The following is a 25,279-nucleotide window of genomic DNA, read 5'->3' on the forward strand; positions in this document are numbered from 1 at the left end:
GGCCCCCGCCGTGCTGCTGGGCGCCGCGCTCGGCCTCAGCCTCGGCCTCTGGCTCGGCGGCCGCGCCGCCCGGCCGCGCCCGCGGCATCAGGTGGGTCGGCGGGGCCGGGGGGCCGGGTGAGGGGCGCGCGCGCGCGGGCCTCCTGCGCCGGGTCCCGCTCGAGCGAGATCGCGGGCGTCGCGAGCACCGGGTCTTGCGCAGTCTTCCCCTCCAGCCCAGGAGCGGGCTGGAGAGCGAGTCCAGAGGGGGGCGGTGGAGTGACAGGAGCGTACCGGCCTGGGGGCCTCCACAAGTGGCGGCTCTGTCCGACTCCGCTGTGCGACCACAGACCGCCGCTAAAGCCCACCGAGGCCTCAGTCTTCTCATCTGGAGCCCCAAGGGTCTGGACTCGCCGCCGGCCGACGGGCCCGGCTGAGCGCGGTGGACAGGAGGGCTGCGATCCCCACCCGTGTCCGTTCCGCTGCTTGCCGGGTGGGTTACCTAACTAGCCTCTCCAGTCCCAGCTGCCACCCTGGCGTGCATTCGTGCATTCATTCACTCTTTCCTCCCTGCAGTAAAAGTGTGATGAGCACCTCTGCCAGCCACAGTCCAGTGCAGGACAGACCCTGCCCTTGCTGCTGGAGGGTCACCGTCTCCAGAAAAAGCGAGATTTTAAGTGAACGTTCTGGGGAGTTCGGTGCTTGCCGACTGTGTGCTGGGCGCTGAGCTAGACTCTATGCCTGAATTATCTCACTGGATCCCCAGAACAGATTTGTGAGTTTGTTCTATTTCAGGACCCCGTTTTGCATTTGAGGAAACTGAGGCTCAGAAAGGTTCAGTGACTTGCCAAGGTGACAGATGTGTGTCTAAGCCCAGTCATTGTATTTTCCATGGGTGGCAGTGGTCACAGAATGGGATTCACGGATGCTTCACGTGACCATTGTTACAGAATTGGATGTTGTGTGGAGATGGTGGGCATACAGCGGGCATTTGATCCGTGTAGTGTGATCACTGTCTTGGGTCCTTGCCGCTTTGACCTCTTTGAGGGATGAAGTCCGGTAGGATCTGAGATGCGGTGCGTGGTCTTGTTCCCTGCATTCCTGGCCCATGTGAGAAGGAGACAAGTCCAGCAGATGGCTGCTGACGTTGGGGGGAGTGTGTTGCTGAAAGGCGTGATAAAGGTTGAACGCAACTAACATAGTGCAAGATGCTTGTAGGTCAGTTTGAGGTTGTCACATCCCGCTGGTGGTTAAGGGACACTGAGAGACACTGGCTTCTTGTGTTTAGCGGGAAGCAACACGTGCACAACCTTTGCTGGGTGCCCTGTTCCGAGCTGAGTGTTTGTGGACTTTGGGTTCTCTATTCCTGCCCCAAACCCCTGAGTTGGAGAGCTGTCATTATCCTCACTTGCCAGGGAAGGAAGTTGAGGCTCCCCAACCATGTTCTTGGTCCAGGGTCATGTGATGAATAAAGAGCGGGGCTGGATTTCAACCCCAGGCTGTCCGAAACCCTAAATCAGAGCTTTTAGTCCTCTGCCATGGGGTGATGTAGCAGGTAGTATTTGTCTTAGTCTGTTCGGACTGCTATAAGAAAAGTACCATAAACTGTGTGACTTATAAACAACAGAAGCTTCTTTCTCACAGTTCTGGAGGCCAGAAGTCCAAGATCAGGTGCCACCACGTCTGGGTTCTGGTGAGGGCCCGCTTCTGGGTTGCAGACTTCTCACTGTGTCCGCAGAGAGTAGAAGGGTCAGGGAATCTCTGGGACCTCTTTTGTAAGGAGGACTCCCCCCGCCCCGGACTTCCTAAAGGCCCCACCTCCAAATACCGTCACCTTGAGAGTTGGGATTTCAGCCTACGCATGGGGAGTGGGGCACACACCTTCAGACCATGGCGGTGGCCCATTTCACGACTGAGTCAGCTGAGGCTTACAGGGGTTAACCAAACTATCTGAGATTGGGCCGCTGGTCAGTAAGAGCTACACTAGTCCAGTTGAATGTAATGGTGGCTCAGACCAGGGCAGTAGCCATAGAGGGGGCTCTGGCCCCAGGGTCTGGCTGCCGGGATTTTCTCATGATTTGGATGGGACCTTGGCAACAGCCTTCATTCTAAGTGGACTCCTTTCCTCCTCTCTTCCTTAAGTCTCTTTTCCTAGCTTAAGGAAACGGTGCATAAGGTGTTTGCCTTTCCCCAGGGCATCCAGCCAAACGCAAGATGCCATGCACCCCCTGCATCCTGTTTTCCAGCCCCCCAGCCTCTCCTTGCTCCCCGATGCCTCTCTGCTTCTGCACATCCATTCTGTCTGTTTGCAGTGACCTTTCTCTGCTTGCCCGCTCATCCTTCAGGATGCAGAGAGAAGCCCCTCCAGGCTGGATGAGGTACTTCTTCCCTTGTGCACCCTGGGATCTCTGTTCTCCTCTGGTCCACGTCACCCAGCTCGTAATTGTGTGTTATGCCACTTTCTTTTTGTTGCTTTTTTTTTCTTTTGTTTTTATTTCATCATTAAAACTTTATATTTGCATCGACATTATACATGCACATCAAGTGTTCATTTATAGGCAGCAACGCCACTGTCCTCTCACCACTTCCCAGAAGCCACCTCGTCTAGCTCTTTCAGCCGGCTCTTTGGTCATTTACTTCCCCTTTGTAAATAACCTGCTTTCGTGGCTGCCCCTTGCATTTTTGGCTTTCGGCATAGCACTGACTTCCCACTGTGGACTGGGGAGAGGTTCAGCTCTCTTTTCTCCTCCTTCATGTGCACACCCACCCACCAGCCACCACCCCCCCCGGCCCGCCCCCTCGTGGCCATAGGGCAATTTTGGTTAAATCAGTTTTCAGTGTTTCCTTTCTGAGGATTTTGTAAGCAATTTTCACTGTAAGTCAAGGATCAGCTGCGATTATGATTATTTTCCTTTTTGTCATTGCATTTTGTTTTCTCTGAAATTATAGTTACCCAGGGTTTTTTTCCCCCCATTGGCTCATATTCTGTGTACTTGGTCATTTAATGCTGGCTTCCCCTCCATTTCTATACATTTTTTTGAGACGTTTGAAGGCATTAAGTATTTGATCAATTTTATCTTCTTGCAAAACACCTCTCCGGAAAACCTCTCGCCTGCTCCAGTCTGAGTTGGTTGCTCTCTGGACCACTGCTTCTCTCATTTGGACCAGACCAGCAGCACCCCAGCAGCAGCCTGGGAGCTTGTTAGAAATACTAATTCCTGGGCCCCACCCCAGACTCACTGACTAGAATCTTTGCAGGTGGGGCCGGCAAGCTGTGTTTAAGGAGCCCCTCCAGTGATGTTTTTGTTCTTCATCTTTGAGAAGCAGCTGCTGTAGACTTTCGCTGTCACCAGTGGGACCTCTCAGGGCCAATCACGCTGGAACTTTGTCACCTCCCCGACGTTGCATCCTCTTTTGGGGATCCCCTCCACTGTCTTTCTGGGATCATTTCCTCCTTTGGGTGGAGCACGGCCTCCAAGATCTTCCTGAGAAAGAGATGGAGGGAAGTGTTTTTAAGAACTTCTGTGTCTGGAAGTATCTGTGCCCTTCTGTCTTTATTCTCAACTTGGTGAGAGTAGTTAAGTCATAGAATTCCAGGTTGGAAATAATTTTCCCCCAGAATTTTGAAGGCCCTTTTCCCATTGTCTTCCAACTGCCATGGTGGATGTGGAGAAATAGGATTTTGTTCTGATCCCTGATAACTTTGTTTTGTTCCCCTGTGGAATCTGGAAGCATCACTTCTTTGTTCCCAGCGTAGGAAGCACACCAGGACGGGGATTGGTGGCAGTCGATCGCCCTCCTTGGGCCGTGCATCCAGGAAGCCCTTTCAGTGTGCAAACTCACTCTCTCGAGTTCCTTGATGATTCTTTTCCTTTTATATATTCTGTTGTTTCTTTCGGGAACTCGTCTCATGTTTTGGTTAAATTGGACCACCAATTGCCTTCCTTCTCTCCTGTTTTCCATGTCTTTTTCTTTTTACACCATTTTTGGAAGGCTTTTCTCAACAACACTTTTGTCAAGATTTTCACGGTTTTCATTTTTGAGTCTCCTTTTCTGTCCTCAGAACGTCCTATGTTTATGCTGCCCTGTTCTTATTTTGTGAGTGTAACATCTTCTCTTGGCTCTCTGAGGATATTATAGTTGTTTATTTGTTTTAATAAACAACTTTTCCCTACACAGTGTCTGTTTCCAGCTTGCTTTTTCCTTTTGTTTGTTTGGGGGTTTCTCTTTCATATCATAGTCTGTCCTCAAGTGGCTGGTGACCCTTGGCTTCCTGGTTACTTTTAACTGGGGAGCAAAATAACACTGCTTCTCCATGGGGTGGATGAGGTTCATGCTGGAGTCTCTACTGTAGGATGATCTGATTGGGTCCTTCCCTGCAGAACCCCTGTAGTGGTCAGCTATAACCAGTAAACAAACAATCCCTAAATCCTTGGCTTCATCATCTGCCCCCCTCCACCGCACCCCAGACTGGTGCAACTACAAGGCCTTCCCTGGGCATGCGGTGCATGGTCCTGCCACAGGGCCTTTGCACTTGCTGTGCCGGCTCCTGGAAAGCTTGTACCTAACATATCTGAATGGCTTGCTCTCTCACTTCCTTCATGTTTCTTCTCAAATGCCACCTTGTCCAAGAGGCCTCCCCTCCATTCTCCTGTCCTCCATCATCTTTCTCTCTAACACTTACCACCGCTGACTTATGACATATTTATTTACATCACTTTTTTGTCGCTGGACTGTAAACTCCATGAAGGCAGGGGCTTTGTTTATTTTGTTCATTACTCCATTCCCAGTGACTAGAATAAGCAGACGCTTCGGGTTGCTTCGTAACAGTTGTGAGCTAACTGCACGACAAACTGGCGATGTTCCTTCAGTGTAAAGATTATATCCATGAGCATCATAAGAGGGGCTTGACCAGGGTCTCTGGCATAATGGGATTTCAGATACAGTTGATCATTATGATCTATGGAATCATGGCAAACAGAGAATTAGCAAATACTGAATCATTGCTCCTAGGGAAACACAGGGCTAGGTTTCTGCAAGACTCTGGCCACAACATCTTCATTAACCGGCCAATACTTAACCTTGTTCGATGCGTGTTTCTGTATAAAGACACCCTATTTAATACAAATTGTTGATGCATGAATAGTGAACGCACAGCCAACAGCACAACATAACTCATGCTTAAATGAAGCTTATCCAACACACGTTTTCTCCATGAGGGGCACACCAGCCTTCTTGCCCTTAGGAACACCGCACAGCACTTAGCACGACACTTAAGGGTCATTTTAAACAACTACATCAGCAACGGAAAGCACAGCATGTGGGAGAAGAAGGGCATTCACAGAACATGAAAGGGACCCTGGTCTGCGATAGGAGAGCTGTCACAGGAAGGCAGGGCGTCACCTCGTAGGCTCTCCGTTGGACACGGCACGGCAGGCAGCTCGAATTTTCACCACTCTGCCCATGCCCAGGCATGACCTCAGAAGCACCACAGGTGTTGATTTGGGGAGGTTACAGATAAATTTCGACAAGTAAGCAAATTTACAAATGCAGACTCTACCATTACCAAGGATCAACCGTGGTTCACAATACAAACCATTCTGTAATTTAAGGGTACCTAAAATATTTTCTTGAAATCATCCGATGGCATTATGGGAAATAACAGGAAAATTAATATTTATGTGCCATTTCCCGTGTTCAGCTGTTACCCCAGGGAGCTCACAGGCTACCAGGGGCCCCCAACCCAGAAGAACAGTAGAGTGACCTTTGATCCAAGTATGACCTCCAGGTCCAGAGGACATCCTGAGGCTGCACGCAGAGGGCCAGGCAGAGACACAGAGATGAGCACACGTCAGGTGGGGGGTTGATGGCCTGAGTTCCAGGAGCACTAGGCTGACCGGCTTTATGTGTTCTCCCCAACCCCACCTTTGGATTTTAGAAAGACGATGCTCAGAGTCTGCTCAAGAATTTAGAGTCTCATGTACAGGACCCCTCGGAAACCGGCTCCCCGTCCAGGAGGAGGAGGAGAGAAGCCCAGATGTCAAAGGAGGAGGCTGTGGACGTAAGCTGCATGTTTGGGTTTATTTGCCGAGTCGTGTGTTGGGTATCATGTGTCCCACTTGGCAGTGCAGATGCCATCCAGATGAGCCTCTGACAGCCTTCCTGTCCCAGTTGGCTTCTTTTCTGTCATATAATTTACATGTGGTAAAATGCACAAATCTGAAGTTTACCGTTGGATAAGTATATACATCCTTCTAACCAAAACCCCAATCTGGAACATTCCATCACCCCCAGAAAGTTCTCCAGTGCCCCTTTCTGGTTTACCCTCCTGCATATCCCCCACCCCCCGCCCCGCCCCTTCCAGAAGTAGGCACTGCTGTGATTCCTATCACCAGGGTGGTTTTGCTGTTCTAGAATTTCACATCAGTGGGATCGTGTGCTTGCTTGGGATTGCCTCAGCATCCTGCTTTTGACACTCACCATGTTGTTGCACATATCGATAATTTATCCCTTCTAATTGCTCAGTCCACTTCAGAGATAGAGCACAGAGTGGGTTGTTTCCCGTGTTTGGCTATCCTGAATAGGGCTTCTGTGAATGTTTGTATATAAGTTTGTTTTCATTTCGTGTTATTTCTTTTAAGTGAATGTTAAGTAAATATCCAGGAGTGCAGGCTCTGGGCCTCTTGAGGGACATGTTAAAGGTGGATTCTCCCTGGTCCTTCCTCAGTGACCCCCACCCTGTCCAGCCTGAGCCCGCCCATAGAGCATCACTTTGTGCATGAGCTCCGTGAAGAGACAGGGTGTTTCTTCCAAAAGTGTGCTATTTCTAGACACTTCCTGCCCCCCAGAAAGTTCCATGGATCCTGGTCATTTAACCTCAATTGCCCAAAGGTAAATACAGATATTTAGGTAGGTAGATAGGTAGGTAGACAGAGAGAGAGCTAGAGGGTTCCTGAGAAAAGGGGAAAGGTTTTTGTTTGTTTGTTTTTTGGTTTTCCGGGGTTTTTTTTTAGCACTTACTGAGTACCAGGCATTTTCCCATGTGTCACTTTTGAGTGATGTGAACACTCGTGTGAATTACCCCATACACCTCTCTCAGCAGCCCCATGAGGTAGATCTTATTTATATCCCCTTCTCGATGATTCCCTTACACATTCCAGTGGAAAGCTTAGCTGCCTTCACGGGGCTGGCACGGGGAGCCGGACCTGGAGCTAGAGCGAGCCCCTGCACATAGGTGCTGTGTGTCCAGCCCGTGTCCCTGCCTCTCTGGTCCCAAGTGCTTGTCTCTCCCCATGTGTCTGCATGTGTGTGTATCAGGGCGGCTCTCTAGGTCCCTCCGTCTCGTGTCTCTCTCCGCGTGCATCTCTGTGTGACTGTGTGAGAGGTGGGTGCGTGATATCTCTCTTTCCCTCATCTGTCTCCCTCTGTCCCTATCACCCTGTGTTATCAAAACCCTGCTCACACGAATGAAAATATACGGCTACACAAAAACATGTACACTGTGTTCATAACAGCCCTCTTTGGCCAAAATGTGGAATCTCAAGTGTCCATCAGCTGATGAATGGCTCAACAGAATGTGTTCTATCCATACAATGCAATACTCTTGGGCCATAGAAGGAAAGAAATCCTGAAACAAGTTACAGCATGAAGGGACCCTGAAAATAGCATGCTAACTGAAAGAAGCCGGTCCCAAAAGACCACATACTATAGGATTCCATTCATATGGAATGTCTACAACAAGTACATCGACAGAGACAGAAAGGAGGCTGGTGGGCACTTGGGGAGGGGGTGAGAGAGATGATAGCTAACGGGTATGGGGTTTCTTTCTGAGATGGTAAGAGTGTTCCAAAACTGATTGTAGGAATACTTGCACATGTCTGTGAATATACTGAAAATTACTAAATTTCATGCTTCACATGGTTGAATTGCATAAACACAACCCGGCTCACACAGAGGGTGGCCTTGGAGTGGTGAAAACACACTGGCTCGGGGGGCCTGGTGCCTGGCTCCCAGGAACTGAGCCCTGTCACCTGTTTGCTGTGTGATGCTGGGCAAGAGACATAACCTGTCTGAGCCTCCGGTTTCTCGGCTTCACGATGACAGTAATGAGGCTGGCCCGACGGTCACTCATCAGTGGACTCCATGAACATTCCGACTACAGGACAAGTGTTCATCGGTGTTTCCAGGGAGCCAAGTCCTTCTACCTCCCTGGAAGGCTCGCTCATGTTTTTACCTGGTAATGTTTTACCTGTTAACCATTTAGCGACGCCAGACGATGCCCACGATCAAGCTAATCATTGCCAAGAGCCAAGTTAAAGATCTGCCTGTTCCAGTGACTGGCTTGCCAAAATGCCCTGCCTTCTGCAGACCAAGCTTGTCAGGGAATGTTGGCCAGGACTCATTCTGACAGGGTGAGCTGAACTCTAACTTCGACGTCCCAGAATGCACGGAAAACCAAGGCATTTGTGGTTCGCACCACTCCTTGCCTGAACTTTATTTTGATGAAGAGCTCACGTCAAGTCAAAAACAAACAGAAAATTCCAGAAGGTTCTTCAGCGTGCCATGGCACAGCCTTGGTTCTCTTCATCCTGTCCTTTTGTTCTGGAGGAGGGAGAGGGGACGCTCCTTCGTGGACGCTGCGGTACACTCACTGAAAGAACATCTCTACGTCGGTGAGTGAAACGCCTTTTCTCTTCCAGCAATTATGCTTTCACTAATTTTCTGAATAATTGCATTTCTCCAGCTGAAGAAGTTTTACATGGTAGGCTCGTACTACAACCAATTTTCTGTATAATTGTATTGCTACGGTTGAGAAGATTATCAGAATTTGGAAGGCATCTGAACTTAATAAGAAAAGCTGTAAAAAAAAAAAAAAAAAAAAAAACAGAGCAAAAACGTAAAAACTAAAAACAGCAGAAGTCTGTTCACTCCTGGATTCCGTATGCCGAGCGCTTCCAGGTCCTTCATCCCAACAAACACCATGACTGTCAAAGTGCTAGTCCTCAGTCCTCGAGGGGCTTGCAGTCTGCAGGTGGATGGGCCAGAAACACACGTGCATTCACAGGCTCCCCAAACAGCCACAGTAACCTGTCACCTGAGCTTATGCTTCGACGTGCATCCCGGTTCTGCTTCCAGACGTCCCAGGTGGACCCCGGCATCTCCATCCTGTGCTTCTAATTATGTTTTCCACATTAAGTGCAGTTTTTGCTTTCCATCTCTGCTGGAGGGCGGGGACCGTGTCTTCCTCTCATTTTCCACTCCTTCCATGCTGTGCTTTCTTTTCACCTCTGTTTGTAAGAAGTTTAGAAAAGCACAGTGCCCTCTGCTTTCCTAGCTTTTCTTGAGCAGGTGAGTCCCTGCTCAAGATTAAAATATCTTAATCACATTTTAATCAGACGCACCTCCCACTTTTCATTTTGTATTGGGCCCCACAAATTATATAACCTGTTCCGAAATCAGCCTTTTCGATCTTACTGCTATCCTTTGATTTTGTACCCACATGGCTTTAAGCAGAGATTGGGGCTGGGGGCTGGGGGCTGGGACAGGCCATGCTCTGCTCCCTCGGATCACAGGGATGCCAGGAAGGGGTTGAAGCTGGGGGTGATAGAGGTTTCAGGTTTAAAAGACCATCTGATTGCCATGTAGAGAATGCATTGGAAGGTGTTAACCTCTGAGACTCACTCCATGAAATAGGGATGATGGAAATAGTACGGACCTCCCCAAGCTGGCTGTTGTGTGATAATTAAATGAGCAAGAGTGCATAAAGAGCCCAGCACACAGTAGGCGCTCGGTGCACGGATGGGAGCCAGCTTGGAGGCTATTGCAGCCCTATGGTGGTGGCTCAGGAGAGTGTGATGGGTCCGAATGACATTTAGGAGTCCAAGCTGGTGGGCTTTGTGGTTGATTTGACATGGCAGGTTGGGGCGTGGGAGCGACAAAGTATCTTGGGATCTGACCTGTGTTCCCGGAGAATGATGAGGCCAGTCCAGGGGTCTTCTCCACCGAACACCCAATTTCCTGTTTAACTTCCTGGCTCTCACCCCTGTTCTTATTTGCATGATGTTGAAGGAGACAGAAAGGTGTCAGCTAAAGAGGAGGGATTCCGGAGCCAGGGAATCTGAGCTCAAATCCCAGTTCTGGCATTTATTAGCTGTGTGATCTTGGGCTCTGTGTCACATCTCCCCCTCTGGGATCTGGAGACAGTAGCCCTCGGAAGTGGAAGGAGGTGGCACGTGTCGGTGGTCTGACCCATTCTTGTCATCTAAATCTGTTTTTGTGAGTCATTAAGTACAGATGGAAATGACAAAGCCCTGCCCTCACCATGTGGCCTTCATCCCCACCCCACCCAGAAGGGCATCTTGGTGAAACCCGCTCTGGAGACACCCGGGGGCCACACTGCTGGCTCAGTCAGGTGCCAGGTCAATGCCTGCATCATGAGGAAATGATAAATCCTTCTGTATCCCCCATGGTAGGGTATCTCATTCCAAGTTGGCAACTGGCAATCAGTCATTTGTTATAGAGCTTTTTTTTTTTTCAGAAAGGTGTAGTTGAGAAGTATTGAGGTAGATGTGGGTGCAGTGTAAGCCCATCAGCCAGCTCAGAACCGGTAACTAGAAATTTCTCGTGGTCTGGAATGCCAGGCTCCTGACTGGTCTGCCTGTTCGCCCTCATCCCCTGCAGGTCATTTCCAAAACATTTATTGAGCACCCACCTAGCAAGGTGCAGGGGGCGGCCCTGGCAGGAGAAAGACCCAGAAAGCACGTGGGGATGTAGAGCAGCTATGAAGAGGTCGGTCCAGCTGTGGTCAGAGAAGACTCACCGGAGATGCGGCTCCTTCCTGCCATTCCTTAGAGCTGCCTATTGCTTCACTTCTGTTCTGTTCCAGCTACTTTCCTGGTGCTTTATCTACATGGTCCTGGGAGGGTGGATACGGTACCTGTTTTCTGTCTGGGAAGACTGAGGCTCAAAGAGACGTGAAAAGACTTGCCCAACCACTTTTCATTTAAGGGTCTGATCCAGAGTCTTGCATGAATATTGCCATGTGGAAGTGTTTACACCTTTGGCAACACTAAAACTATTCTGTTTCTTTTTCCACTAAAAGGTGGAAAGTTTTTAGGAAAACTTAATTATTGCCATGTTATTTAAATACATATTTCTTCCAAAGCTGAAGATCTAAAATTAAATAAGGAATGTACTATATAACATCTGTCTGTCCATCCACCCATCCATTTATCCATCCACCTTTCCATCATCCTCCCATCCATCCATCCACCCATTTGTCCATCTGTCCATCCATCCATCTCTCCATCTACCTATCTACCAATTCGTCCATCCATCCATCCACCCACCTGCTCATCCATTTTCCCATCCACCCATGTGTCCACCCGTCCATCCATCCATCCACCCATTTGTCCATCCATCCATCCACCTTTCCATCTACCTATCCACTCATCTATCCATCCATCCATCCATCCACCTGCCCATCCATTTTCCTGTCCATCCATCCATCCATCCCTCCATCCATCTATCCATCCATCCATCCATCCATCCATCCACCCTTTCACCCAGCCACCTAGCAGGTGAACAAACACCTACTTGGATCTAAATATGCCTGCTATGGTCCCTTCCTGAGGCCACTGTTACAAATGGGATGTGACAGTTCGGTAACTCTTAGTGGTTTATCTTTCCTTTTACAGAAAGCGCCCCATGCCATTTGTTCTTCCTTCCCAGGAATGTGACCCAGCTTTCAACAGCAACATCACAGCATTTGCTCTGAAGGCAAAAGTCATCTATCCCATCAATCAGAAGTTCCGGGTGAGAGTCCTCAGCTGCATCTGAGAAATGTGATTACTCAGTAAGGTGCTAGAGATTGGGGCAGGAGTAGGCAGATGAAGTGTGTGATTTTTGGTCCTGTCTGGGAGTTTTACAGCAAGTCCTTTTAATAGGGATAATTTTGAGGCTTTGTGATGGAGCAAAACTTTAGGATGAATCCACTTTATGACAGCGTTGTCGGGGACAGGGTATAGCAAGGTATCCCCAGGAACAGCAGGTGACAGCCCAGTTGGGTAGCATCCTGCCGTTCTAGGCTAATACAAACATGGGCACGGACGCAGTGACTAGCCTTGCTCCTCACTCACACATGCCCCTCCCACGTTACTGAACACGTCCTGGGGGGGCTGGCAGAGTGCTAAGCATTTGTCACGTGATAGGCATTTCATATAAGGTAAATCATACAGTCATTGCCTCTTTGTGCATAAGGAAACTGAGGCCCAGAGAGGCTAATGACCTGCCTGAGGTCACCTGGCTGCAGGTCTTACAGCTGAAGCTGGGAATTCACACCTGTGGTCAGGAGTCTTGCAGATATCAGCAGATCCCACAGTGTTTCCAGGGGCTGTTGACCTGTGAGAGTCTCCATAAAGGAAGAGTCCCTGGTCCAGTACTGGAGAGAAATGCAACTCGCTCTCCTGCCCATAAAGAGGACAGGCTCTGGAGTCACACAGACTCTGTCTTAATTCCCACCTCGACCATTTTCTGTGGGCCATTTCCTGACTCAGCCTCCGTTTTTTCATCTGGAAAGGGGGCCGTTGGGCCCTCCTGCCTCCCCCGGTTGTTTGAGGGTCAAATGATAATAGACATAGGGCTTAGCGTAGCGTGTGACATCTGAGCGCTCAGTATTTGTTCGTTTTTTTTCAATGATTATTTGCTTTTGAAGACAGCTGGAGCCAGGCTCTGCAAAGTCCTGCACCGAAGACATGATTTCACCTCACTTAACACAGACTTTCCCGAATTAATTTTTCTGCGGAACCCTTACTTACGGGGAGCAGTAACCGGAACTGTTCCCAGGAGCGCGCATTGGGAACTGCTCCCTGCACTTAGCTATCTGGTGGGCGGTTGAAGGGGCCAAACTCCCAGAGCGGGAGCGTGATTCATCGTCCACAGCCCTGGCCAGGCAGGCTCCTGGTGGGCACTGGGATAATCCAGTGGTCAGGACAGCATCGTCCTCACCCTGGAGGCCCTCACCGTCTGGGCAGAGCCTGTAGGATGGTGTGTGAGCCCGGGCAAGACAGAAATGACCAGAGGCCTGCAGAGGCCTGCGGAAGCCTGCGTGGGCTGGGAAGGACTCTGGGTCTGTGTCTGGGGGGAGGGATGCTTCTGCCCAGCAGACAGTGAGCGAGGGCTGTTTCAGCAGGGGGACCAGAGTCTGGAAAGGCCCAGAAGTCTGAAATGACAGGGGAGGTTTGGAGTTGGCAGCCAGCTCAGGAGTGCTTGGGCAGGCACATCCTGGAGCAGTGAGACAGGCTGGACAGAGGTGGCAACGGACAGCTGATGAACCCTCCAGCCACGCTAGGCACTAGGCTGTCACCTGGCGTGGTCATGGCAGTGCATGGGGCTTGAGTTCCTTGATAAGAGCTTTGGGCCTATCCAAGGGCAGTGGGGAGCCACCTCGAAGGCCTGGAGTCGGGAGGGTGATGCCCAGGTCAGTGTAGATGGGGAAGAGCTAGGTGGTCAGCGGGTTGGCAGACAGAGCACACCCAGGGGTCTGAGCCAGTGGCGGGAGAGGGAGGGGGGCCGGCGGACTGCTGTGGAGGTCAGAGTTGGCAGCCGAGTGTGGGGTGCAGGTGGGCCACCGGGGAACAGACCCAGGCTAACAGCTAAGGGGTAGGAGCCTGTTGCACAGAGGCTGGCCTGCTGGGGATAAGAGTCATGACATGGGTCCCTGGGGCGTGGACGTGACCCTGGGGGAGAAGCTCTACCTGTTCACTCCCCTCCCAGTCTGCCCCCACCTGGCCTTCCTGGTGGAATTACTGAAGCAAAGTCACAATAGGCCCCACGGACTGAGTGTGCTTTCTCTCCCGTCACCCCAGCCCCTGGCCGACGGTTCCTCCAACCCTTCCCTGCATGAAAACTTAAAGCAGGCTGTCTTGCCAAACCAGCCGGTGGAGGCTTCCCCCTCCAGCAGCCTGGGGAGCCTGAGCCAGGCCGAGAAGGAGGACTGCAGCTCCTCGTCCAGCATCCACTCGGCCACCAGCTACGACAGGTTTCTGAGTCGCACCTTCATCCGGGCCAACAGCTTCCCAGAGGCGCTGATCTGTGAGAGGTAAGGAGGGGGAGGCGCGGGGAAGCCGTCCAATGGACCCTGTCTCTGTCGGTATTGGGAATGGAGGCCCAGAGAGGTTAAGCAAGTCAGCCACGGACACACAGCCACACAGCGTCTGAGCCGGGGCTCCCCAGCTGCCGTGGTGGTGTTGGCCAATGTGGGGGTTATGGAGCCCGGCCTGAGCCCTGGGGAGAGCCCCGTTAGGGGGCCTCACTGAATCACTGACGTGCCCTGGGCCCGCGTATCAGCAGCCAGCACGGATTAGATGCCTTCTGTGTACCAGGCAGAGTGCTGAGCACTTCGCAGGGATTAATTATCTCGTGAGGATGACCGGGTCTGTCTTCTTCAGTGCAGCGTCCCCACTGCACAGCGGGACCCTGGGGCAGGTTCAGGGACAGATGAATAAAAATGAATCAATCAATGAACTAATTCCTATGAATGACCCTATGCAGTAGGTGCTATTATTGCCCTCATTTTACAAAGAGTAAAAGGAGACAGGCTGAGTAGCTTGCCCAAGGTCACACAGCAGGTGAGTGATGGAGCTGGGTTTGGCTTATCTCCAAAGTCCATGCTCTAAATCACCAAACCACTCAGCACACTGGAGAGGCCCAAGAAACTGAGTCAGCACATCTGTGCTTCAGTCCTCAGACCTCTCTGCTCTGTGAAGTTCGGTGAGTCCAAGTGGCCCTTCCTTGGTGAGATGAACCAGACCCGACCTCCGCTCAGGGCTATGGAAGGAGAGGGCCCAGACCCTGAGCTGGGTGCTGACCTGGACGGTGGCTCAGCCCGCTGGCTGGGAAGGGCTGTGGATGAGCTTTGGGACTTAGTGGCCTTGTCACAGTTTGGGTGGGGGTGTGGCCATTCAAAGTGCATTTGCCCTCGCAGGACAGATGGTCCAATCCGCCCTGCCACTTACCTGCCCCGTGACTGTGTGACCGCTACTTGACTTCCTAAGTCCGTTTCCCCATCTGTGAAATGGGCATGAGAACGTTTGCCTGCAGGGCAGAGGAGAGGTGACACGTGACTCAGGTATTCCGATGCCGGCAAGGGGTGTGATCCCTCTTTGCTCCCACCTCCGACTCTTGCTGCCTCCTGCCCTTCACGTCTCGGGCAGCTGTTCCCCTCTGGTCACAAGTGAGTTTCAGATAGTTCCCTTGATTCCTTCGTATAAACCTGGGGCGGCTCTTAGGCGTCTCTGGGTGCTGCAGAACTTAAAATCTGGAGTCAGGATGCACCGAGGCTTGTACTGAGCAGGGATGCGCTAACTCCCTGGAACATCTCAAATACTCTCAGTGGCTTTCTGTTTCTCTTTCCACTTTTCAGTGTGGACCTTGACTTGTGTATCTATAACCTTCACTTAAAAGATCTGCTGCATCTGGACACGGCGCTGAGGCGGGAGAAGCACATGGTAGGTAGCAGGGTGGGCCGCTTGCCCTTTCCCGGGTCCTGAACACGGCTCTCCGCGGGCACACAGTCCTGAGTGCCCTCTGGGGATGGGTGCTGGTGACCGTGGAGCCTCTGGGGCCAGAAGGGACAGAAGCAATGTGTGCCTGCTGATGGGGCGCGGGCTCTCCTTTACTGGGAGCTGCGGGGCGAGGCAGACAGATGAGACCCTCGTCCCACAGGTCACCTCCTGGTGGACACAGGTAAAAGTTGTTGGAAAGAGAGGCATTTTTATTTTTTAATTTAAATTCAATTTAATTAACATATGGTGGATTATTAGTTTCAGAGGTAGAGGTCAGTGACTCATCAGTTGCATATAACACCCAGTGCTCATCCCATCACGTGCCCTCCTTCATGCCCATCCCCCCATCCCCCCACTCCCCTCCAGCAACCCTCAGGTTGTTTCCTATGATTAAGAGTCTCTTATGGTTTGTCTCCCTCTCTGATTATGTTTTGTTTTATTTTTCCCCTCCTTTCCCCTATGGTCATGTTTTGTTTCTTAAATTCCACATATGAGTGAAATCATATGGTATTTGTCTTTCTCTGACTGACTTATTTCGCTCAGCATAAGACCCTCTAGTTCCATCCATGTCGATGTAAATGGTAAGATTTCATCCTTTCTGATGGCTGAGTAGTATTCCACTGTACATGTATACCACATCTCCTTTATCCATTCATCTATCAGTGGACATCTGGGCTCTTCCCATAGTTTGGCAATTTTAGACACTGCTGCTATAAACACTGGGGTGCAGGTGCCCCTTTGGATCACAACGTTTGTATCCTTGGGGTAAATACCCAGTAGTGCAATTGCTGGGTCATAGAGTAGCTCTCTTTTCATCCTGAGGACCCTCCATCCTATCTTCCCGAAAGGCTGCACCAGCTTGCATTCCTGCCAGCAGAGTGAGAGGGGTCCCCTTTCTCCCCAAGCTCGCCAGCATTTCTGAAGGAATGCTAATAGTAACAACAATGTTGATGCGCGCCGACTTTGGTGTTGCTCACTACGAACTGGGCCCTGGGCGTGTCACACCGATGCTCAGCTGTGAACCTCACGGCAGCCTGGAGGGGTGGGTGCTGTTATTATCCCACATTACGGACAAGGAAATGGCGGTGCAGAGAGGACTCGTCCAGAGTCGTAAAGCCCTAAGTTGGAGCTGACATGGGAAGTCTGGTACCTTTTCAGAGGCCTGCTTTCTCTGAGTGGATGAAGGAGCAGCGAGGAAGCCAAAGAGACACGTCCCACCAAAGCTGCGGAACCCCCGGGCAGGGCTGGCCAGGCCTTGGGGCCACGGAGCTTCAAAAGAGGAGTTCTTCCTCCCGAATTATCGAATGAGGGATGAGACCTACGGGGGGCGGGGGGGGGGGCTGTTGGAAAGAGAATGGGAGACTGGTTGATGGAGAGGGTGACAGAGACAGACATGCCCACGGGGTGCTTCGTTAGACACTGGAAAAATAGAAACATCAAGTTGCAGATGCAGTAGAAAGACACGGGGGCTCTGTGAGAGCAGGATGGGCCTCGTAAACAGGGGCTGGAAACCAGAAATCATACCAGGACTCCGGAAATAGAGCCTGTTCCCGCGGCCCCACGGTCCTGGAAGAGCCCGTGGCCTTGAGGCAGCGTCCCACGTGCAGCGGCAGCCTGCTCTCCTTCCGCCACATCGCGTCCCGCTAGCCCGCAGGTGGCCCTGGCAGTCCTCTCAAAGGCTCTGTGCTCCCGGGAGGGCCGACGGTGTCTGTGCTCAGAGCCCCATCCGGCTGGCCGCCTCGGCCCCAGAGCAGCCAGCAGATGCCCGCGGGGAGGCAGCTTGCTGTCACGGAGAAGGCATCCACCGTCACTCGTCTGCGTGACGGAGCCTCTCCTCCCTGCCCGGCACGGTACCAGGGACGGCCCCCACCTGTGTGGGGCCCACTCTCCGGGGGAGAAGGCCGTGAACCGCACAAACGCACCACGGCGGACAGTAGTGTGGAGCAGACCATACGGCGCCGTGAGCGTGTGGGGTGGAGGGGACTGAGTGAGTGTGGGGCAGATGGCCAGGCTTCCCTGGAGGGAGACCCGTCAGCTGGAAGCTGGGGAAGGAGCCCTAGACTAGGAGTCAGAGACTTGGGTTCTGGTCCACCCTCCCACACAGATGAGCTGTGTGACCTTGGGTAAGTCACTTCCCCTCTCTGGGCCACTTTAGGAAAGGTATAAAGATAATGTTCTTCAGCTCTCACCCCATAGAATTACTAGGAAGTGAAGCTGTCCTACTTTGAAGGGTCTGTGTAGACAGAGCTCCAGGCTCTGCCAGGCTGTGTGACCAGCACCATCGCAAACCTGCCTGTGAGGCACGAAAACTCTGCTAGGCTAAGCCCTCTAAATGCGTGATCTCAAGGAAGCCTTACTGTTGTTTTTCACTCACGAGGAACCTGAGACTCAGAGAGGTCGGGTCAGTTGCCCCAAATCACACAGCTGGTGAATGGCAGACACAGAACCCAAATGAGGTCTGAGTGCAAGGTCTGTGTGCCTGCATACAGTAGGTGCTCCACAGAAATGTGCCCACGGACGCTGACACCGCCCTGGGGGACCCCTCTCCACCCGTGGCCTTTCCCTCCCTGTGGGGCATATCTTCATTGTGTGCGGGACCTGGGGAACTGCACCAGCACTCACGGAGACCTCAAGTTCCATTTCTCTGGGAGAGATCCGTCCACATAGGTCAGTTCAGAAGTGACTCAGACCGAAGCTGGGGGGGGTCACTGTATTGTGCAGCGGAAACTGCCCTAACGCTGTGTGTCCACTCTGTGTCACTAACAAATTTAAAAAAAAAGTGACTCAGAGCAGATGTGACCGTCATGCAGGCCAGGAGCTCAGAGCTCCCTGGTGGTCCTTGGGGGAGAAACTGGCACTTGCCTTGTCAGGAGGTAGACAGAAGCTGCATTTGACATCGTTAAAAGCAGAATGGCAGCGAGAACAGCAGAGATTAGGGGATGTGTGTGTTGGGGGGTTGCCAACAGAGGGATCATTCGGCCTAGGGGATTCTCCTGGTGCTGAAATATTCTCTATCTTGATTGTGGTGGTGATTGCATGAATCCGTACTTGGAGTAAAGTTGCATAGACAAACACACACACACAAATACATGTGACAATGAGTGGAAACGGAGTGAAGTCTGTAGTAACTGCATCGGTCAGTTTGGGGTTTGATATTGTCCCACAGTGACGTCACATATCGCCCAGGCGACAGAACCCACGGGACTCTGTACTGGTTTGGCACCTTCCTCTGACTCTGTCTCTGTAATTTTTCCAAATTAAAAATTTTTTGAATTGAAAGGAGACAAGACAGTGCACATCACGGATTCAGTCTGGGGTCAAAACGAAAGTGGGTTTGAGACCAACATCTTGAGAAAAGAACGTCACCTTACGTGGCCTCGACTTCAGTGGGTAGAAAGCCAAGACGACATTGTGTTCCCAGAGCTCGTTAGCGCTGACAAGCATAAGGAAGGTTGGTGGAAAGTTCTAGGTTCTGTCCCTCATGGCTGTCCCTTGTGACATGAAGCCAGTTATCCAGATTTCTCAGCCGAAGAGTTCCTTGTCTATAAAATGGGGAAGATTGTACCAATGTCCTGCATGCTATAAAAACCAAATGGAATAATATACATATTAGCTTGGCATAGAACAGTGTTCAACAAACCTTAAAACAAGGGTTGCAAACTGTGGCCCTTGGGCCAATCCAGCCATGCCTGTTCTTGTCCCTATTGCCCACGGCTGCCTCAATGCTGGAACAGCAAAATCCGATGGTTGCAAAAGTGATAGTATGGACCACAAACCCAGGAACGTTTACTGTGTGGCCCTCTAGAAAAAAACAACAAAAAACAGTGGAGAAAATCTTTAGGATCTAGAACTAAGCAAAGAGTTCTTTCTTAGACTTAACACTGAAAGTGTGACCCACACAAGGGAAAACTAATAAATTGAACCTCATCAGAATTATAAACTTGTGCTCTGCAGAAGACCCTGTTAAAGAGGATGGGGGAAAGAGAAGTATTCGCAAATCACGTATCGACAGGGGACTCGCACCTAAAACATATAAAGAACGCTCAAACCTCCATAGAAGTAAACAATCCAAATAGAAAAAGGGCAAAAGCCATGAACAGACATTTCACCAAAAAGGATATACAGTCGACAGGTAAACACACACACACAAAATCAGATAAAAGATGCTCGACAGCATTAGCCATTACAGAAGTGCAAATTAAAACAATGAGATATATTTAAAAAATGAGATATGACTGCACACCTCTCAGGTTGGCCAAAATAACAAATGGTGACATCACCAGACGCTGGCAAGGATGGGAAGAAACTGGATCCCACACGCATTGCTGGTGGGAATGCTGAGTGTCACACTGAAAAACAGGCAGTTTCTCACAAAACCCCACAATTGCACTCTGGTGCATTTAACCCCAGAGAATCTTATGTTCACACAGAAACCCGTACGTGGATGTTCTTACTAGTTTTATTCGCAATAGCCCTGAACTGGAAACACCAAGATGTCCTACAGCAGGTGAATGGTAGGTGTGGAGACAGCACCCTTGGACGGTCCTGGGTATCCCCACTTACAAGAGGACCCTCTCTGGTGTAGAGGACACCTCCATCCATCGTGACAGGAGGCCGGAGTGGATGACTTTATACATCCCAGTTCCAAACTGCCTCTGATTCTTCCCACAAAGAAGCAACACCCTTTGCCTTTTATGTTTTCTTGACTTGTATCGGGAAATGCAGAAGGACTGGCAAGAGCAGGCACCTAATGAACATTTCTTGAATAAATGAATGAAAAGCAAAAGAAGTGAAGCATTTTTTCTGAGAAGCTTTATGAAAATACAGTCCATTATAGGCTATTGTCATGATTTATAACCTGAGGTATTTCCCCCTAGCAGAAAGTATGTGTGCGTGAAGAGAGAGAGAAGAAAGGGACAGAGGGAGAGATAGAGAGGGAGATACCATTTCTAAGCCTTTCTCTTCATTATGTTTCCCTTCTTGGCAATAGATGTTTATTCAGATTTTAAAAATGTGCCTCCTTGATCTTCTTCCTAAAAAGAAGTCTGATGATGAATTATACCAGAGGATTCTTTCAAAGCAAGAAAATGTGAGTAAGTCTTCAATCTATATTTCAAGGTTACTTAAAAATAGCTTATCACGATATATAAAACATAATATCATAAGAAACTATTTTTTCACGTGTAAGAATAATTTATTACAATATATGCTTTTGAACACAATGCAATTATGTAAAAATATGTGTACAAATACAAAAATGACCATAGGTATTATTAAAATTTGAAAAATATTGAAAGCAGGAAAACGAGAATAATATTGGTCATACCTGCTACTCAGAACCACTGTTACTGTTATCTTCTGAACAAGGTTGGGTATTTTTATTTACTTATTTTTTAAGATCTTTATTTGAGAGAGAGGGAGAGAGAGAAAGCAGGGGGAGGGGCAGTGGGACAGGGAGAGAGATTCCCAAGCAGACTCCATGCTGAGCGCAGAGCCTGATGCAGGGCTCAATCCCAGGACCCTGAGATCATGACTTAAGCTGAAATCAAGAGTGAGACACCCAGGCGTGCCTGGGGCTCAGTTGTTAAGCGTCTGCCTTCGGCTCAGGTTGTGATCCCAGGGTCCTGGGATCGAGCCCCGCATCAGGCTCCCTGCTCAGCGGGAAGCCTGCTTCTCCCTCTCCTACTCCCCCTGCTTGTTTTCCCTCTCTTGCTGTGTCTCTCTCTGTCAAATAAATATATAAAATCTTAAAAAAAAAAAAAAAAAGAGTGAGACACTGAACCGACTGCACCAACCAGGCACTCCTAGGTTTTTGTTGTTGTTGTTAAGTTTTTATTTATTGATTTGAGAGAGAGAGAGAGAGAGAGCTCAAGCAGGCAGGGAGGGGTAGAGGGAGAAGCAGATTCCCTGCTGGGCGTGAAGCCCAATGTGGGGCTCAATCCCACAACCCTGAGACCATGACCTGAGCCAAAATCAAGAGTCGGACACCCAACAGACTGCGCCAACCAGGCGCCCCTAGATTGGGTATTTTTAAATACCTAATTAATTTATTGGTTTTAACTGTTTATACTATGGTGCATTCTACTCCTCTCAGGCTTTTATATGGAGTTTACGTTGCTTTATGTGCAGTGAAATGAGCCAGGTCTTGGAGTCTGACTGGTGGAGGTTGATACCCTGGTTCTTTCTTTCACAAACTCTCAGAATCCCAGGTTCCTCCTGTGCCATGGGATAGTGATTCCCATCCTGTGGGATCATGGAAGGGCTAAGAGAAGTGTGTATGAAGCACCTAGCAAAGTAATAGTTAGACCCTGAATCATGATGGCTGCGCACATCTTCCTGACAACCACAACAACCATCTTCCTCATCCTCACCACCACCAGCATCTTCCTCATCATCCTCATCATCACCACCACCACCACCATCTTCCCCATCACCGCCCCATGAGATGTGGGGGATTGAGAGGGCATGTTTCTCCCCCATTCCTCTGGATCTCATGGGGAAGGATGAATCACTGCACCCCAGGAAGGAGGTGGTGCATCATCACCGTCACCATCCTCAGGACCACTGCTACCAGGATTGTCCTCATCAGGCAATGCACACGTATTACAGGGCATTTCACGCATGATTTTATTCCATCTTCACAGCAACCCTGTGAGTGGCCATTATTATTATTTTTGCTTACAGCAGAGGAAACTGAGGCTCACTGAGTTTCAGTGACTCCCCAGTGAATAAATAATGATGATCATGGTGATACTGGACATTCCACACATAATAATGAAGTGGGGTTCTAGCGCAAGAGTAAGAGCTTTGCTGTCTGCAGACCCCAGATCTGACTCCACCGCCAGCACCTGTAGGGCGTGTTAACCACAGTGGTGGTGGTGCTTGCTCACGATGGCCCCCGGACTTCTAGAAGGGGACAAGCGGTGCCCAGAACCCGCAGCTGCTCTTGGGAGAGAAGCGGCCTGATGGGGACGCGCGCAGTTGGAGGAGTGGGCATCTGGGGTCAGTGGGCTGAAGGACCAGCCCAGCGCGCCACTTCCTGCCACTGCGAGGAGACTCCGGAGGAAACACCCCAACCCCCGGAGTACCAGGCTCCTCAGCGGGAAGGAGTCAGCCCTGCTCTGTCGAAGCGACCCCGCGAGGGCCCGACACCACGCACGGCCTCGGCTGGGACGCGCAGAAGCAGTTTTCATGGGCATCGTTTTCCCTAGTGAAGCTGGGGGCGCGCCGGGGCGGATTCCAGGTCTCCCAGCACAGCTCTGGAGAAGACAGGGCTCCTCCCAGCCTCCACCTCGGGGCCAGAGGGACTCCCTACAGAGGGTACCCCCGTCCTTCCCCCATTCTGAACTGATAACAAAGGGTCAGGGACAGGCGCACAGAAAAGTGGGCTTCACTACGGAGAGGCCAGCTTGGAGGACTCAGCTTCCGCACTCTGGCTCCCAGAGTTCGCCAGATTGCCTGCCTCGGTGTGGACCACGCCCACCACCTCTGCGGCAGGCCCTTAGCTGCCCAGCGCACCGTGAGCCGAGGACACGCCACAGCCATGGCCTCCCCATGAACGGCCCATGCCAGAGAGGAAGAGGCTGGACAAGCTAAGGGTGCCACTTCCTGCTGTTGAACCCACCAATCACATCACGTCCCGCCCTCCCTGGGTTGTAGTGACTAATCCTTCCCCACGGAAACCAGAGGAGTGGGGAAGAAGCATTCCCTCGCAACCCCCTGAAGTCACGGCATTTTCCAAGACTTCGTAAGAAATGAAAGAGGCTAATTTACCATTTTTTTTAAGTATGTTCTATTTTTTTTTTCGAGGGGAGGGAGGGAGCAATATAGAAGAAAAGAATCCAGTATTCTTGGGACTCTATGTCTAATGAGAAAGATAGATTTCTATCATCAGACTTAAGTAGGACAATGCCAGAGCAGCTAATTATGGTTAAGAAATATTTTGTGATAATGTGGTGAAAGAGGAAAGCATTTCTTTTCTAGAGTTTAAGATATATTAGATTTTTCCTTTGTTTATTCCCACCACCACCCCCACTTTTTTCTGTTTTCCCCAGGACTTGGAGGAATTAGAAAAGGGACTTCAGGTCAAACTGTCAAACACGGAAATGTTGGGGGCTGGTGATTCTGAATACATCACTCTGGCAGATGTGGAAAAGAAGGAGCGAGAGTACTCTGAGCAGCTAATAGATAATGTATGTGATGGATTTTTTTTCTTTTTCCTTATAAAAACCTTGGTTTCTGGGGCAGTTAAATTAGCAAGATTAAAGAGATGGCACCTAGAAGCATGTTTAAGACTTGAAATCCCTGATGTGTTCTGCCCCAAAGCCAGTGATCCAGTTTCGGAAAGTAAGTGATAGAGAAGGTATAATGAAGGGGCGAAGATTTACAGAGTTTTTTGGTTTTTGTTTTTAAACGAATCCCCCTTGTTTAAATTTTAGATTGATCTTTTTGTCATTCAAAGCAAAGTTTGCTCTAACCCTGTATGTCATTCCCGCCCTGTGGATTAGAGCAGACTCTAGCTGCTAACTTTTCGACCCCAGGCATCACTCATAAATACCTGCTTTAAATTCCAAAGAGGGTGGCTTCCTTCAAATACCCCTTTTTTGCATTTCCATTCCACTATCCCCTGTTCCTATATTAGGTATTAAACAGGATTTGGGGGGGAAGGTTTTTGGCACCCAAGCACTGTGCTGCACACTGGGGATTCAGAATGCCCTTGGACCTGGCCTTGCCAGAGATGCACAGGCTAGCTTAGTAGGGGGACTGACAGGTGAGCAGATTTGGACTTTATAGCTTACAAGCGTTGTGACAGATGAAAACACTAGAAGGTGGAGGCGCAGTGGAGAGAGGAATCTGTTTTATCCTAGGGTTAGGAAAATCTTTGTAGAAGAAAAGACCCATCGAGAGGCCTTTTGGGAGAAGTGTGGGTGGATGCTGGCCTGTGGGCAGGCAAAGAAGGGAGCCAGGGAGGACTGAGGAGAAGCAGAGCCAGAGAAAGCCAGAGATCTGGCCTGAGGGTTTTCATCTTGTGCCAAGGAGGTGGGAGTCACTGCAGTTTGGCAGCAGAAGGCAGCTGGATCCTTTTCTGTCTTAGAAGGACAGCTCGGGCCGCTCAGTGGAGGATAGGTATGCGCTCTGGGGCTAGGGCAGTAGGAAAAGTTCATGAAGGCAGTTGCGATAGGAAGAGAGGGGTAAGAAAAAGTGGGAGAGCTGATAGGGTAGCAGAAAATGAGGTTTGGAAGAGAAGAGGGTGTAAAGGATTAGTTCTATGGAAATAAGGATCCCAGAATGAGAAGCAAGTTGGGAGAGGAGCTGGTGAGCCCTGACTTGACATCTTGAGGTGGAGATGCCCGAAGATGGAGAGCCTCCACTAAGCTTGGGTCAGAGGACATGGGGAGCGAGGATGTTCATGGCATGAGTGGCAGAGGGAGGGTGCTCAGCCTGGATTCCTGGGTCCACGGGCTCCCCAAAGCAGTGGACCCGCGCATCCGCATCTGCATATTTCAGGCAGATGATTCATAGTATGCCCAGGATTCTCGGACGTATGGTGACCTTCAGCAGTGGAGACGCCCTGGCCTAGGGTGTGTATAGAAAGGGTAGGGAAAGGCACATGGTGCCCAGTCTGGGATCCTACCAGCATTTAAAGAGCGGGGGGGCCAAGGAGAATTGAGACAAGAAGGCAGAGTATGGACTCTGAGGGACTGGGAGAAAACCATGTCAAGGACGCCAAGGGAATC

The 25,279-nt window shown here is 50.4% G+C and overlaps 1 protein-coding gene across 1 annotated transcript in view; it reads left to right on the forward strand.

Moving 5' to 3' along the window:
* Nucleotides 1–4: 4 nt before the first annotated feature.
* EVC (EvC ciliary complex subunit 1) overlaps nucleotides 5–25,279 on the forward strand; it is a gene marked incomplete at its 5' end in the record, with an annotated part of 61,201 nt that continues 35,926 nt past the window's right edge. The window contains 7 exons of the mRNA XM_035004363.1: nucleotides 5–91; nucleotides 5,918–6,040; nucleotides 11,710–11,793; nucleotides 13,845–14,077; nucleotides 15,401–15,485; nucleotides 20,533–20,631; nucleotides 23,597–23,734. Coding sequence (XP_034860254.1) covers nucleotides 5–91; nucleotides 5,918–6,040; nucleotides 11,710–11,793; nucleotides 13,845–14,077; nucleotides 15,401–15,485; nucleotides 20,533–20,631; nucleotides 23,597–23,734 — 849 coding nt within the window. The remainder of the gene's footprint in view (nucleotides 92–5,917; nucleotides 6,041–11,709; nucleotides 11,794–13,844; nucleotides 14,078–15,400; nucleotides 15,486–20,532; nucleotides 20,632–23,596; nucleotides 23,735–25,279) is intronic.

The sequence above is a fragment of the Mirounga leonina genome, unplaced genomic scaffold (genome assembly GCF_011800145.1).
Source record: "Mirounga leonina isolate KUSES-001 unplaced genomic scaffold, KU_Mleo_1.0 Mir_129, whole genome shotgun sequence".
Lineage (NCBI taxonomy): Eukaryota > Metazoa > Chordata > Mammalia > Carnivora > Phocidae > Mirounga > Mirounga leonina.